This window comes from Anomaloglossus baeobatrachus, chromosome 2, assembly GCF_048569485.1.
Source record: "Anomaloglossus baeobatrachus isolate aAnoBae1 chromosome 2, aAnoBae1.hap1, whole genome shotgun sequence".
Classification (NCBI taxonomy): domain Eukaryota; kingdom Metazoa; phylum Chordata; class Amphibia; order Anura; family Aromobatidae; genus Anomaloglossus; species Anomaloglossus baeobatrachus.
The window spans coordinates 143,555,126-143,572,073 of record NC_134354.1 but is presented as its reverse complement, the minus strand read 5'-3'; the positions used below and the strand labels follow the sequence as shown (position 1 = coordinate 143,572,073).

Sequence of the window (16,948 nt, the reverse complement as noted above, 5' to 3'; positions counted from 1 at the left end):
AAGAAAACCAGGAGCATTTGGTCTCTAATTTAAAAAAAAAAAAATAGCACCAACCTTCATAAAAACATCAACTGATCAATGGGACTGCTTTGTGCCAGACACCTGAAGGTCAGAGATTAACAACTTCTCAAAGGAATAGATCAACAATATCAAACTAGCGAATAATGCCTTCAACTTATGTTAATTTAGCACTGTCCTGACTGTTTTTCGCAGACTGTGCCTAAAGTTTATAATATACATATTATATTGCTATTATATTATTGTGTAATGATCAAGTATATAACATATGAACCCCTTTTTAACCTGGGATTGGATTGATTTTCTATAAGTTTTACTATTTGATGTTCAAAACCATCTATTTGCCAGATAACAATGTCATGAAAATCAGGTTAATAGACGTCACGATGGTAAAATGACATTACGACATTGAATTATGTTGTCTAGAGCAGGGTCTACTTCATATATTGATCCAATGACCTGTTGAACAAAAAACAGGGTAACATGTTTTGAACTTTTCACTTTCAGGCTCCATGTCTCACCATTCACTACAGCTTTAAATGTGAGACTACCTTCATTTTATAGACAATCATTTTGGCTATTTCATACATAAATTTGACTTGCAACTATTTAGCATATGATTAGTTATGCAGTTTCTTGTTATATCACTGCATTGTTACTGATTTGCTGCTGGTGGTGGAAAAATCTTTTTTTTCCTGTATACTACAAATTATTTTCACATTATTCGCATGTGAAATATCACTGGTTCAAATCGAGTAGTAGCCATGAAGAAGATTTCTCAAGAAAAGAGAAGCAACCTCATCCAGCTTATCGATAGCGGTCTCTCATCCAAGAATATTGCCAAACTGCATCATATGACTGCCGTGACAATTGGAATAATAGGAAATTAAGTCCGTCCATCCTTTAAAAAGTCAAGAGGTGGATGTCCAGGCAAAATATTGGAATCAACAAGTCAGCTCATCACAAGGTCTATCAGTTATGGCACGACAAACACACCAATGGAGGAGGCTCGTATGCTTCGTTATAGTGAGATCACAGCCGTCCATGCAAGCACACTGCGACACATGTTACACAAGTCTGGAATGATGGTTGAAAAAAGGTTAAGAAGCCTTGCATTCAATATCTTCATAAGAAGCGACGGCTCAAGTTTGCAAAATAGTATGAAAAGTGAACAGTAGCAGATTGGAAACAGGTGATTTGAAGCAATGAGACAAAGATAAAAAAAATAGGGTCTGATGGGTGCAAATGGGTATGGAAGAAACAAGGGAAGATTGAGCTAATTGATCAAGAAATTGAAGGAACTGTCAAGTTCGGTGGAGGAAGCCTGATGATATAGGGCTGTTTCACAGCCAGAGGCATTTGATACTTGACCAGGATTGATGGTCGTCTCAAAACTGAGCTATATGTGAGTATTTTAGATGAAGAGTTACTGTGTACACTCGAAAAATATGGGTATGAAAAAGACGGCATAGTGTTCCAGCAGGACAATGACATGAAGCATAAATGGAGATTAGCAAACAAATGGCTCCATAAAAATGACACATAGGTGCTAGATTGGCCCCCACAGTCCACAGACTTCAACCCAATCAAACAATTGTAGGTAGAGTTGAAAAAAAGCTGTGTGCATACTGAGTTAGTTGACCAGTATGCACCAACATTGGGAACGTGTAGAAGAGAACTGGGATCAGATTCCGGTCAAGAAGTGCTTGAATCTGATGGAAAGCATGCCCAGAAGGAGTCAAGCATTGTTGAAAGCCTAAGATGGATTTACAAAATACTAACAAAATAATACAAATTTAAATGTAGATTTTTAGGAGCAAAACAGTAAAGATGCAGTGACATGAATTTGCATAACTAATCATATGCTAAATAGTTGCAAGTCATATTTATGTATGAGATAGCCAAGATGATTGTCTATAAAATGAACGTAGTCTCACGCTCAAAGCTGTAGAGGATGGGGAGATATGGAACCTGAAAGTCAAAAGTTCAAAACAATGTTTCGCTTTTGCTCGTCAGTTTATGTCAGTGTTAAGAACAATGCATTTCTTTTTTTAATAGTAATTTGTGCTGTAATTCATTCTTTGTTTTATGTGAACATCAGGATTTCCAGCTGGAGAGCTTCAAAAACCTTTCTTTTGGGGAACAGAATATCCACGGTATGTAAACACATTGAGACATTTGGAAGTAATGGGAAGTGAAAATGATGTTGAAACCCATAATACTTCAAAAACTTGCAAGAAAAATCAAGCAAATATTCACAAACTTTAAATGCTCTGTGAGGATGTGAGGATCCGGTCACATCTCGTTTTTTTTTTGTTTATGTCTACTAGGTATGCTGATGATCTTGTTCATGGAAGCCAATAGTGTCCTTTTGAACTCCATCTGGACAATATACATCAGTATTCGACAAGGACAGAATGGAATGGATTTAGACTAAAGCATTCCATCCAGCTGAAATAAAAAAAAAACATGAGGTGAACAGGGACCTGGGCAAAAAATAAGCTTATTGCAACAAACATATTAGTACATTGATCTTAGTGCAAAATATTTCCATACAAATGAAAAACTTAGAAAAATTGCCCAAAGAATTAATATTTTGTGAAAATACCTTGTTTTTCCAAAAATAAGACACTGTCCTATACTTTTTTCCCCCCAAAAAAGCACTAGGGCTTATTTTTGAAGGAAGTCTTATTTTTGAAAAAACACTTGGGGTAAGTTTATCAACCTTCCCAGGAGACTCATACTTACCAGACCCCGGACGCCTGCATGCTTCCTAGGTCCTCCCTGTGATCTCCGGGGCCCTCTCAGCAGACCGTCCTTCCCTGCTTCTGGCCGACACTCACATACATCAGATCGTGCACACACACTCATGCTCATACATACACACACAATCACCAATCAGATCGCATACACTCACTAGTCACTCACCACATCCGGCGGTACAGAATGCCTCCGGCCGCAGGGAGAGATGGGAGGAAGTTACGCATCGCAGGTCCTGTAAGCTTTCCATCCACAGCCACAGGTCCTTGCGTTCCACCGCACTGCTTCTCAGGATTCTGCCGGCCAGCAGAAATCGGTATTGCTCGATGTGGTGACTGTGTGTGCGATCAGATAGGTGATTGTGTGTGTGATCTGATGTGTGTCTGTGATCCGATGTTTGTGTGTGTGGGGGAGCAATCACTGCATGGCCTCCCGATCGGTGTCTGGTGAGAATGATTGCGGAGTGTCCGCTGTCTATAATGAAGTGTCCTGCAGTATCTTTCACTTTTTTAGTTGCATGGACACTTCATTATTGAACCGTGACTAGGGAATTTTTCACAGTAGAGCTTATATTTAAGCCTTGCTCTGAAAATCCTTGCTAGGGCTTATTTTTGAGAAATGTCTTATTTTTGGAAAAAAAAAAAAATATATATATCTTGTGACGATGTGGGCCCCGAGCATATGGGAACCATGCGTCAGGTAACGGTATTGAGTCACACAGGAGCACTTTATCACTTAAAAATGTCCATGCGGTTTATTTAAACCTGTCATAAACCACTGTTACACTGCATTAAAACATATCCGCAAGGCTTCATACACAGTGTCCCCATGCATCACATCACAGCCTTTACTCACTGACCTCTCTATTCAGGAGTCTCAGCACACTCCTCACATGGTCTCACAATGTGCTCCATCAGGTCCATTTCCTTCCTGGACCCTGTGATCACATGATATCCTCCCAGACACACCGCTAGGCGGGAGGCATGTGGATGGTCAGTCCCGCCCATTGCTTTCTGGGACTATCCCATGCATCTAGCCATGAAACATGCTACCAAAAGACTTGCTGGACTACAAGTCCCAGCAAAGAATCCAAGTTCATGGCAGAGGCTCTCTGCGACACACACCGGCCACCTCCAAGGTTACCGAGTGCCATCTCACATACCCTCCCCCTCTGCCTAAAGCCGTTTGGCTTTCCACAAGTCATCACCCGATCAGACAGCCCCCTCTGTTGACTGTCATCGGCAAGTCTGGAAACCTCATCTGTCAATACTGTCAAAGTCATCTTTACCAACCCGGCACCATTAGACTCCGTCAACCCCTCTTTTAGAGTCACCAGTTGGTTAGATGTCGCCCAACGGTTATCACAGTAGTGTGAGTCACTTGCGCCTGTATTCAGTGTCTGGCCTGACTCTGTGTCATCACATAAACTACAGGGCTTCTTGTCTGGGACCTTCTGCCTCAAATTACTAGTGGCTGTACCATCTCTAACCCCATAGTGTCCTCTACCTAAAAGATATCTCTGGTAGTCTCGCTGTTGGCGATTTTTCTCCTCGCTTTTCCTAACTGCAGAACAGAGTCTCGATTTTTCTCTTCTTTCTGTGCCTGTTCCAACCTTATGCCATTCATTATTCACAGAACCCCTTCTGGTCCCTGTACATTGGGTTGAAGTTGGCTGATGTCTGCTGCATAATTGACGAATTTGCTCATTACATCGCAGTCTTTCTTGCCTTAACTGCTTTATTTCTCTTATATGGTTTACCAGATATTCAAGAAGAATCCTTAGATTTCTAAGACTTTCCACTATCCCGACAATGAACAACGGAACCATACCATCTTCTTGGGGTATCTTATCCTTGTTATCATCTGGGATTCTTAATCTTGTCACTGCAGACTTGTCCACCATTTCCTGCATGACTCGTCCATTTTTCCCGATGACTTTCCTTACAAGAACACTGGGTATCTGGATGACATCTTTCACCAGACTCTGAGCTTTCCTCAGATGCTCCAGCCATCTAGCAGCTTCTTCATTCTGCAACCGGATCTTCCGCTTCATACGCACACATCTGAATTGCATGTCACTCAGGATAGCCACCCGCTTGACTGTGGTTTCAGTGGTGGACAATATAACTAACTGTGAAGCCTCTGGCGACCTGTACACTTTAAATGCTTCCACAGCCTTCTTAAACTCTTCATGCGTGGACTCCCTGGTACATGCTTCTCTCAAGTCTTCTGGTACATCCACCATGCACTTGACCAAAGAAGTCTCATTCTTCTTTGCTGCCACCACAAGACTGTCTTGTTGAACTGTCAGGGTCAACTCTCTTTTGGCTTCACCTGCTTCAACATGTTTGACCAGAGACACTTGTTGCTCCATCTTTTCCAAGGCTACTTTATTCCTCATCTGGTACTCAACCAGGCGACCTCTGAGCTTAGATACTTCTTCCTTCAGTTCATCTACTCTGTTCTCTGCAGCCTGTCTCAGAAGCTTTTCTTGCTTCTGATGGGCTTTTATTAGCTCCTTGAGCCTCCTCATCTTGGCGTTTTCATCTTTAGCCACCTCACAGTTAGGTGGCTCAACAGCTTGCTTTTTGTGGTCTGTGTGGACATCAGAGGATTTCATACATTCCACCTCTACAATACCAGGTTCAGCTCCAGCTGAGCCACATTTCATTTCTTCTAACTTGGCCTTATCAGGCAGGTCATTCAATCTCTCAATTCCTGATAAAACCCCTGGTCCAGACTTCACATCTTCCTCAGAGGATCTTTCCACTTCCACAGCACCAGCTGTGTCTTGGGACTTTGCAGCATCACTTTTTGCCAGGGTGTCACACCCTTCAGCACTAGGTAGTTCACCGGTCTGCTCACCATGACCGTTGTGGATTTTTCCTCCACCAACACTCTCCAGAATTTCATTTCCTATAGCACTCTCACTTGACAGACCATCAGCTTCATGCTTGGAAATCATAGGGGACACCACTACTACTTCCTGAGTTGGCTCCTTTTCTGTGATTTCCCCTTGCTGATCTCTGTCGTTACAGTGTGTCAGTTCAGTCTCTGATTCCTCTTTCTTTTGCAGGATCTCGCTGTCTGACTCTATACTAGCGGTTGTCACTAGCAACGAGTCTTCCTCACCAAGGAACTCAACCTTCTCCGCCCCCTCAGTCAATATACCTTGCGCTACCTCTCGGCGCTTATTACGTTTTTGGCATCGGGAGGAGGTTTTACCCTTCTCACTCTATACCTCACTGTACTCGTTTGTCGCTTTATTAGAGTCAATGCCTTTATTGGAGTCATTGTCACTCCCTCTGGTGTCCTGGACTAACATGTCCCCACTAAACCAGGTGTCGGCCCCCCTGTCTGGAGCTCTCCCGTTTTCACACTATCATTTGTTACTTTAAAGGTCATGTCACTAAGTTGGGCCTGTCCCCCATTTTCTTTGGTCACCCCTAACTTAGGACTGTCGCCTCTAGGAGGCACTCTCCTCCTTCTTACACAGAAACATACAAGGAACCCCTTCAGCCTCCAGCTGCGGTGGGGCTTCCTTAGTACCACTCCGATTTTTGCATAAGCAACCAGAAACCTCCCCCATTTCCCACAAGTCCGAAAATATTTTAGAGTCCCGGCCTACGACAATTGGGTGCAGTAAGTCTGGAACTACACCACAGAGTTTGGCACCAAACTAACTAACTGTACAGTACCGATCAAAAGTTTGGACACACCTTCTCATTCAAAGAGTTTTCTTTTTTTTCAGGACTCTGAAAATTGTAGATTCACATTGAAGGCATCAAAACTATGAATTGAAACATGTGGAATGAAATACTTAAAAAAGTGTGAAACAACTGAAAATATGTCCTATATTCTAGGTTCTTCAAAGTAGACACCTTTTGCTTTCATTACTACTTTGCACACTCTTGGCATTCTCTTGATGAGCTTCAAGAGGTAGTCACCGGAAATGGTTTTCCAACTGTCTTGAAGGAGTTCCCAGAGATGGTTAGCACTTGTTGGCCCTTTTGCCTTCACTCTGCGGTCCAGCTCACCCCAAAACATCTCGATTGGGTTCAGGTCTGGTGACTGTGGAGACCAGGTCATCTGGCGTAGCACCCCATCACTCTCCTTCTTAGTCAAATAGCCCTTACACAGCCTGGAGGTGTTATAGGGGTCATTGTCCAGTTGAAAAATAAATGATGGTCCAACTAAACGCAAGCCGGATGGAATTGCACGCCGCTGCAAGATGCTGGGGTAGGCATGCTGGTTCTGTATGCCTTCAATTTTGAATAAATCCCCAACAGTGTCACCAGCAAAGCACCCCCACACCATCACACCTCCTCCATGCTTCACGGTGGGAACCAGGCATGTAGAGTCCATTAGTTCAACTTTTCTACAAAGACACAGTGGTTGGATCCATAGAACTCAAATTTGGACTCATCAGAACAAACCACAGATTTCCACTGGTCTAATGTCCATTCCTTGTGTTCTTTAGCCCAAACAAGTCTCTTCTGCTTCTTTCCTGTCCTTAGCAATGGTTTCCTAGCAGCTATTTTACCATGAAGGCCTGCTACACAAAGTCTCCTATTAACAGTTGTTCTAGAGATGAGAAGGTGTGTCCAAACTTTAGGTCTGCACTGTATGTGCTTGCACACTCCCTCTGGGATTCCTGAAGTGGGCCTCAGTTTAGGATTTACTGACCTGGGTCTGGTTAATGTAACACTGATCAGTTGCATATGCCAACTATCTAAGCAGGGGAGGGCGAGTTTCCAACCAGTGCATGGTTCCACTGCTGGCTTGCTGGAGGGCCCTTCCATCAACGTAATCACCTTGTCATCAGAACTGAAATGGCAAGGTATCCTGTGTCATCCAGAGCGGTCTTCTTCCCAGGACACACAGCTCCACAGATGACACTGGATGAATATGCAACATGTCCTCCCTCTTCCAGCTCTTGCATTTTTCTCCCAAGATGGCAGTGATCCCCCTTCCTGTGATGCACTTCTTCCTGCTTACTTGCATCACCCCCCCAGCCCAGACTCTGTTTAGTGCTGTCAAATTGCAGTTTAAACGAGCAGAATAGAGTCAGTTTAGCATGGCACAAGTCTTTTTGGACAAAGAAGCTGTTTTTACATCTGCTCACTAAACTGAGCATATCTATATACAGTATGTCCTGTACAGAATATGCAACAAGAGTCTATAGAGGAAGTAACAAGGGAATTGGCTGGTGATTGGTACTGCAGGCAACTAATGTTATCAGTGTCAATATACATTGCTATTGAAACAGAACAACAGCTGTAAACCGAATGTTTGTGGGCATTATGGTGGCTCAGTGGTTAGCACTGCAGTCTTAGGCTATGTGCGCACGTTGCGTACTGGCCCTGCAGAAATTTCTGCAGCGATTTGAACAGCACACGTGCGCTTCAAATCGCTGCAGAAACAAAAGCCGATTTCATGTGCTCTGCATGTAGCCCCTCCCAGCCCCTCCCATAGACAGAGCAGGAGCTGCATGGAGAGCGCACGAAAGAAGTGATATGTCACTTCTTAGAACGCACGCTTCAGGCAGCAGCCGAAGCGCTGCGCTCTAATACGCCACGTGCGCACGTCTCCTGCACAATCTCCATAGATTGTGCAGGGGACGCAGGACGCATGCAGTTACGCTGCGGTGCAGATCGCAGCGTAACTGCATGCAATTACGCAACGTGCGCACATAGCCTTACAGCTCTGGGTTCAGATCCCACCATGGACAACATCTGCAAGAAGTTTGTATGTCCTCCTGGTGCTTGCATGAGTTTCCTCTTGGTTTTTCAGTTTTCTCCGAGACGCCACAGACATACTGCTAGGAACTTTACATTGTGATCCCCAATGAAGATAGATTTGCCCATGTATGTATAGCGCAATGGAATTAATGGTGCTATGTAAGTGAAGAAATGTATATACTGTATATATATATATGTATATATGTATATGTATATATATATATGTATATGTATGTATATATATATATATATATATATATATATATAATGTACATTGGTAATGCTAGGTGCCAGTCAGGTGCACATTTCCAATCACCACACATAAGAAATAGTTGTAATAATAGTAGAAATTTTAAACTAATAAGTGGTATTGCTTGTAAGGTATATTGTAATTATTCTGAAGTTAAAGGGAATCTATGAGCAGGTTTTTTCTATGTAGTTTGAGGACAGCACGAGGTAGATGGTGAGACACTGATTTCAGCAATATGTCACTAATTAGGCTGTTTGCTGTTGTTTCCAAGCAATGAAGGTTTTATCACTAGGAAATTATCACTGCCTGGACTACATGACACAAGAGCCCTGGTCCCTCTGCTAAGTAGCTCTTTGTCAATAGACAATGTACACAGAAATCTGTGGCAATACATCATTGGAATCAGGGTCTCTTTTCATACATTATGCTTCTGTCAGATGAGGGAGCAAAAATTTGATGACAAATTCCCTTTAAGAAAAAAGGAAAATACAATAATAACAAATGAGGCCATCAGAAATAGTTATTTAATGCATGACTAAAATATATGAATTTCAGTTCACTAATATTTTCATTTTGGAGTACAGGATCCTAATGGAATATACAGTTAGGTCCAGAAATATTTGGACAGTGACACAATTTTCGCGAGTTGGGCTCTGCATGCCACCACATTGGATTTGAAATGAAACCTCTACAACAGAATTCAAGTGCAGATTGTAACGTTTAATTTGAAGGTTTGAACAAAAATATCTGATAGAAATTGTAGGAATTGTACACATTTCTTTACAAACACTCCACATTTTAGGAGGTCAAAAGTAATTGAACAAATAAACCAAACCCAAACAAAATATTTTTATTTTCAATATTTTGTTGCGAATCCTTTGGAGGCAATCACTGCCTTACGTCTGGAACCTATGGACATCACCAAACGCTGGGTTTCCTCCTTCTTAATGCTTTGCCAGGCCTTTACAGCCGCAGCCTTTAGGTCTTGCTTGTTTGTGGGTCTTTCCGTCATAAGTCTGGATTTGAGCAAGTGAAATGCATGCTCAATTGGGTTAAGATCTGGTGATTGACTTGGCCATTGCAGAATGTTCCACTTTTTTGCACTCATGAACTCCTGGGTAGCTTTGGCTGTATGCTTGGGGTCATTGTCCATCTGTACTATGAAGCGCCGTCCGATCAACTTTGCGGCATTTGGCTGAATCTGGACTGAAAGTATATCCCTGTACACTTCAGAATTCATCCGGCTACTCTTGTCTGCTGTTATGTCATCAATAAACACAAGTGACCCAGTGCCATTGAAAGCCATGCATGCCCATGCCATCACGTTGCCTCCACCATGTTTTACAGAGGATGTGGTGTGCCTTGGATCATGTGCCGTTCCCTTTCTTCTCCAAACTTTTTTCTTCCCATCATTCTGGTACAGGTTGATCTTTGTCTCATCTGTCCATAGAATACTTTTCCAGAACTGAGCTGGCTTCATGAGGTGTTTTTCAGCAAATTTAACTCTGGCCTGTCTATTTGTGGAATTGATGAATGGTTTGCATCTAGATGGGAACCCTTTGTATTTACTTTCATGGAGTCTTCTCTTTACTGTTGACTTAGAGACAGATACACCTACTTCACTGAGAGTGTTCTGGACTTCAGTTGATGTTGTGAACGGGTTCTTCTTCACCAAAGAAAGTATGCGGCGATCATCCACCACTGTTGTCATCCGTGAACGCCCAGGCCTTTTTGAGTTCCCAAGCTCACCAGTCAATTCCTTTTTTCTCAGAATGTACCCGACTGTTGATTTTGCTACTCCAAGCATGTCTGCTATCTCTCTGATGGATTTTTTCTTTTTTTCAGCCTCAGGATGTTCTGCTTCACCTCAATTGAGAGTTCCTTAGACCGCATGTTGTCTGGTCACAGCAACAGCTTCCAAATGCAAAACCACACACCTGTAATCAACCCCAGACCTTGTAACTACTTCATTGATTACAGGTTAACGAGGGAGACACCTTCAGAGTTAATTGCAGCCCTTAGAGTCCCTTGTCCAATTACTTTTAGTCCCTTGAAAAAGAGGAGGCTATGCATTACAGAGCTATGATTCCTAAACCCTTTCTCCGATTTGGATGTGAAAACTCTCATATTGCAGCTGGGAGTGTGCACTTTCAGCCCATATTATATATATAATTGTATTTCTGAACATGTTTTTGTAAACAGCTAAAAAAACAAAACTTGTGTCACTGTCCAAATATTTCTGGCCCTGACTGTATGACTTTAATATAAAAATAATTTATCCTTCAATAAATATTCTTGCTTGATTTTGAGCCATTTTAAAGCCACATAAAAAGTGGCTGCATCTAATATATAAAGCTGAATGTGTGTATGTATGTGTGTATGTCTGGGATTGGCATCTGCACCGTCGGAGCTACAGCCACAAAATTTTGCACACTCACACGTCTGGACCCCGAGAGCGTCATAGGCTATGTTGTGAGGCAAAATTTTAACCCTGCGCTTTCCAATTTACCAATCAATTTTGCCCCTATGTACATAATGGGGAAAAAGTGAAACAAAAAGTGTAGCCGCACCGTCGCATTTACAATCACGAAATTTTGCACAGACACCTCATGTGACCCAGGTAACGTCATAGATTATGTTTTGACAGGAAACTTTAACCCTGTGCTTTACAGTTACTCTCCAAAAAACATGCCCCCATTAAAGTAAATGGAGCCTGGAACTACAGGTTATTAGTAGGAGCTGTGATTGGTTGCTATAGGAACAAAAGACATTCATAGTATAAGAAGCTTATATGTGAGGTAATAGGATGTCGGTGCGGAGACGGATAGAGAGACACAGACAGAGAGACACAGGCAGAGAGACACAGGCAGAGAGACAGACAGGGAAAGAGACAGAGAGATAGAGACAAATGGTGAAAGAGGCAGACAGAGACAGACGGGGAAAGAGACAGACGGGGAAAGAGACAGACGGGGAAAGAGACAGACCTGGAAAGAGACAGAAAGACATGCGGACAGGGACAGAGACAGGCAGACAGGGAAGGAGGAGACAGCCAGAGAGACAGACAAAGATAGATGGGGAAAGACACAGACCTTGATAGAGACAGACGGGGAAAGAGACAGAGAAATAGAGACAGACAAGAAAAAAAACAGACAGACACAGGCATACAGGGAAAGAGACAGACAGGAAAAGACACAGACAGAGACGGGGAGACAGACCTGGGAAAGAGACAGACCTGGGAAAGAGACAGACCTGGAAAGAGACAGACCTGGGAAAGAGACAGACCTGGGAAAGAGACAGACCTGGAAAGAGACAGACGGAGCACATTACTTGGCCAATTTAGTTAAATCTGTGTGGAATATCTGTGGTGTTGAAATATATGTTGTGAAATGCTTCTATTAGCTTAGTTTTTGGCTTTTTATAATTACATTTCTATCTATTTGTTTTGTGGTTGTTGTGTGCACAATAAAATTTTGTTAATACATTATATTTTGTTAACAACAGTTATTAACCAGGGCAAAACCGGGTAGTACAGCTAGTATGAAATAAAGCAGCTTCATCAGGGTAGTTGCGTGTTTTTACCTTGCTAATAATAATCAGTACTTCGTTCTGTATACCTCCTAAGGTAAAACACAATACTTGGTGATTCCTGTGGAGACAAAGTTGGGTCTCAAATAAAGATGACCGAACCGGTCGTGGTTCGGCTCGAGTTCGGTTCGCCGAACGGAGGTCTAGTTCGAGTTCGGTTCGGCGAACCGGTTCGGCGAACCACTCGAACCGTATAGGAAACAATGGGAGGCAATCACAAACACATAAAAACACCTAGAAAACACCCTCAAAGGTGTCCAAAAGGTGACAAACAACTCACAACACAACACAAACACATGGGAAAGTGACAAGGACATATACTCATGCGAAAACAAAAGAGCTGGACAAGGAAAAAGAGGAGGAGACACAGATATAGGAGTATATGCAAGGGAACATCGATACCATTGCTGAGCAACTTAAGCCTTGCTCATTTTAGGCTTCCAATCTGGATAAATTGCCTGAGCTCGCCACGTACGCCTTGGGGATCTTGTTGTGTCCTGTAGCCAGCGTTCTCTCGGAACGTGTCTTCAGTGCTGCTGGGGGTGTGCTGACGGATAAGCACACGCGTCTGTCCACTGACAATGTGGACATGGCTCTCAGAGGACTTTTCTTCCCCTGGGTCATCCAGGGGAGGCGAAAGGCTCGTGTATTTTTGAGATTGCTTCTTGCAAAGCATCTTTTTCATTTTGAAAAGGGGGGTCAACTGATGCCAGTCAAGTGGGGTGTGTGTGGCCCAATTAATGGAAACGAGGGAGACTGTGGTTGGAGTCCCCTCGCTTTTGAAAAAAGAACCAAGATGAACAAGTCATGGCTCTCAGAGGACTTTTCTTCCCCTGGGTCAGCCAGGGGAGGCGAAAGGCACGCGTATTTTGGATAGTGCTTCATGCAAAGCATCTTTGTAAGCTTGAAAATGGGGGTCAACTGATGCCAGTCAAGTGGGGTGTGTGTGGACCAATTTTTGGAAACAAGGGAGACTGGTTGGAGTCCCCTTGCTGTGTTTTACATGCTTTTAGAAGGGCATGACATGGCTTAGAGGTTGACTTTCAGCATCTGCAAACTGTTGGCCACTAAAATGCTGCCTTTCCAACCTTTTTAACCAAGGATTTTCGAGACCTTATGCCCGTCGCAGTGCCTCAAGAGCCGATGCCCAGGCGCCACTCCTTCTCCAACAAAAGCGTGCCCGCGCTACACCAGCATGTCGCACCAAATATCACCGCTTCTTTGAGAAACTCTGTGTGACAGGGTGCATTTCACCACAGATACTTGACCCAGTAAGCATGGACAGGGGCGTTACATGTCGCTGACTGGGCACTGGGTAACTATGGTGATAGATGGAGAAGTGTCTGCTGTACAAGTCTTTCCGTCCCCACGAGTTGTGTGTTTCAATCCTTCCTCTGTATGTACAAGTTCCTCCACTGCTTCTGCCTCATCAACCTCGTGTTGTTCCTGCACCTCAGCCCAAACCCTGTGTGGTCAGGCCACCCTTCCTTGTAACTGCACCCAAGGAATCCCACACACCTCCTTACTATGCTGGCAGCAGAGCTCAAGGCCATCAGGCGGTCAAATGTTTACTTTGAAATGTAGGGGAAATGTGAGACACCGCTGAGGAGTTGTGGATGGTTAGCTCTGTAGAGTGAGACCGAGTTTCATCAATGGTTGTCTCCACTCAACCAGCAGCCAGGGAATGCCGGGTGCGACAATGATGCTAAACAGTCTGTGGCCCTTCTGCAGGGCGATGTGATACATGTGCCTTGTATGGCTCACGTGTTGAATCCGAATCTCCAGCAATTTTTAAAACACTATCCCGCCCTACATGTCCTTCTGTCGAGGGCACGGTGTAACACCTGCCTGGATCGACACACTCAGACGGGCTGTAAAGGATAGGCTAGAAGGAACCCACTCACCAAGCTGGACCCCCAGAACCCTGAAACCCTTTAACCCCTATACAGTGATTTTGAATTACACAGGGCCCAAGGTGATCAATAACTGTGGAAGGCTGCAGTTCCAGAGAATAGTAGTCATGCAGGGTCAAAACATTAATTGAGGAAGAGGAACAGAATGGGAGGGACAGGACTTAATCAGAAAAAAAGCAGAGGTGAAATGCAAATCGGCCAACGAGGTACCTAAACAGCAAGCAGGAAAAGTAGTCAGGTAACAAGCACACAAACTCATAAAACTAAACTGGGGATAACAGTAACCAGAGGTTCATAGCCATGTCTGGCAGTGGTCTTCAGACAGGAGGGGCCTAAAAAAGGGTGTTGTGTCTTCCCATTGGTTGTAGCTGAATGATGGTACTTCATCTGTGAGATACCCACCACCTGCATTCAGCCATTGGTTCTGCATATGTCAAGGTAACGCATCCCAGTGGGTGAGCATAACCTGCGTCCACCTGCGCCGCTGGCGTCGACTCCTCTCCTATCATCAGCGCTATGCACGAAAGGAACACGTTGTCACCTTGCGACAGGAGTACAAATTGACGTAGCGGACCACGGTGGTGACTTAACAGTCGTGTGCGGTAATGATGCAAACATGGCAGCGTGCCTTCGTCAGGCCAATGTGACACACGTGACTTGTATGGCTCACGTGTTTAATCTGATTCTCCAGCAATTTTTAAAACAACATCCCGGCCTACATGGCCTTGTAGAGAGGGCACGCTCACTATGTGCTCACTTCCATCGTTCGCACCCAGTAGATCAACAACTTTCATCGCTCCTGAAGTCTTAAGGTCTGACGGTTAAATGTCAGAAATGCGATGTTCCGACACGTAGGAATTTGAATCTGCACATGTTACAGCATCTGTGGCAGCACCGCAGAGCCCAGCTGAAATACGTTATGACGTATACCCTGGGCTAACTTGATCCAGAGGTGGTGCAGATCACGCTGCTGGAGTGGTGTCAGATCAAGGTTATATGCACCGTTCTACACAGTTTACAAATGTCGACGCAGATGTTTAACACTGGCGATGACATACTCAGCGTGACAATTTTGGTCATCTACATGATGGAGCACACTTTAAGTATTATTCGGAGTCAGGTGTTGGTCCAAGAGGAAGGGAGGAAGTACTGGAGGAGTCATATGCAGAAGGGATAACAAGATCTACAAGGTCCAGACGGTCAGCGGCACCTTGGTGGCAGTCATGGTATGGTGGGGGAGAGGGATTATCAAGGGAGCATAGTATCGGCAAAACAGTTGAGGAAGGTGCAGGAGCCCAGGAAGAAATGGAGGACGAACTGGCGATGGGCATGGAAGACTCAGCAGATTAGTGAGAGCTTGCTCACATTTTGGTTGTGCGAGGTTGTGGGGAGAGGGCAGAGGAAGGAGGCACGATTCTCATCTCTCCGCCACCAACACACCAAGGACTTGGTCCTCCTGGATGCTCAAAACACATGAGCGCCTTCTTGCTGCACTACCTACAACATGACCCTCGGATTGTACGAATTCGAAGTAATGCTAACTACTGGGTTGCCACACTGTTAGATCCCCGGTACAACACAAAATTTTGCAAAATAACTCCTGCCATAGAAAGGGACGCATGTATGCAGGAGTATCAGCAGAAGGTGTTACGCAATCTTACATCTGCTTTTCCACTAAACATCCGTGGTGCACAGAGTAAATCTCAACGCTTTTTCATCGATAGGAGGAAATGGTCTTACTTGTCCACATCTGAGGGACCGAGGGCTGGCTGCTGTGCTGAGACAGCATTGAGTACGGTGTCTCTGCAGAGTTGCATTTTTGGTCATATACAAACTGAGTTGAAAAAGGACAGATGCTGGTGGAAAGGGGAACAGGTGTGTTGGAAAGGGTAAAAAAGTTTGTGTCGGTGGGTTTGGTGGTTAAGCAACATTAACATTTGCTGAAGAAACAACATTTGGTATGGTGGGACTGGCAGATTTGGATAAGGTGGTATATACTATGTTACTGCTATATCAAAAATATTAAGAAGAAAAGAAAGAGAAAGGTAGATATCCCAATCACCATTCGGTGTCCATCGTGCTCACAGATGGAAAAGGAGAGGTTGGCAACTGGAAGGTTAGGTGGAGGATACAGAGCAGGTTGACTCTCAAACAAATAGTAGCCTGAACCGAGTTAGACGCCACTCGGATCTGGAGACTTGGAGCCCTGTTAGCGTGACAGGGTCCACACGACCACCCAGCCCCGGAACTCCCTGTTAACAACACAGGGGCCATTGGTTACGCTGTCCGTGTGCGTAGGGGACACACCTGTGGACAGCAGGCACATCAGCAGCAGCAGGCCTGTTTATGCCACTGGGCTGCACTAGCAGGACTGGTAGGACAGGAGCTGTTCTTAAACGTTCTGCGTTACCAACTGTGGTGGCGGCCTGCATCGATGACCTATCCCTGCCTACCTCTGGCCTAAAGCCGCAATGGGTTCAACACATGGAGGTGTGCTCTTTCGGAGCATAGTAGAAGACTGGGCACCTTTTGCTTGGCTCCAGCCCCTTTTATAACCTGGGTCCGCCCCAAACCAGGGTGGACCACAATGCACCTCCTAGAGACAAAAGCAGAGTGACACGTCATGAGTGGCATAACTAGCGTCCTATTTTGAACCGCCACTTGAATGATGACCTCATGGC

At 44.3% G+C, this 16,948-nt stretch overlaps 1 protein-coding gene across 1 annotated transcript in view; it reads left to right on the top strand.

Annotated features, from left to right (window-relative positions):
• Positions 1 to 16,948, top strand: part of PHEX (phosphate regulating endopeptidase X-linked) — a 323,898-nt gene that overhangs the window by 283,798 nt on the left and 23,152 nt on the right. Inside the window, exon 16 of the mRNA XM_075335407.1 lies at positions 2,120 to 2,174. Within this exon, the coding sequence (XP_075191522.1) occupies positions 2,120 to 2,174 (55 nt within the window). The remainder of the gene's footprint in view (positions 1 to 2,119; positions 2,175 to 16,948) is intronic.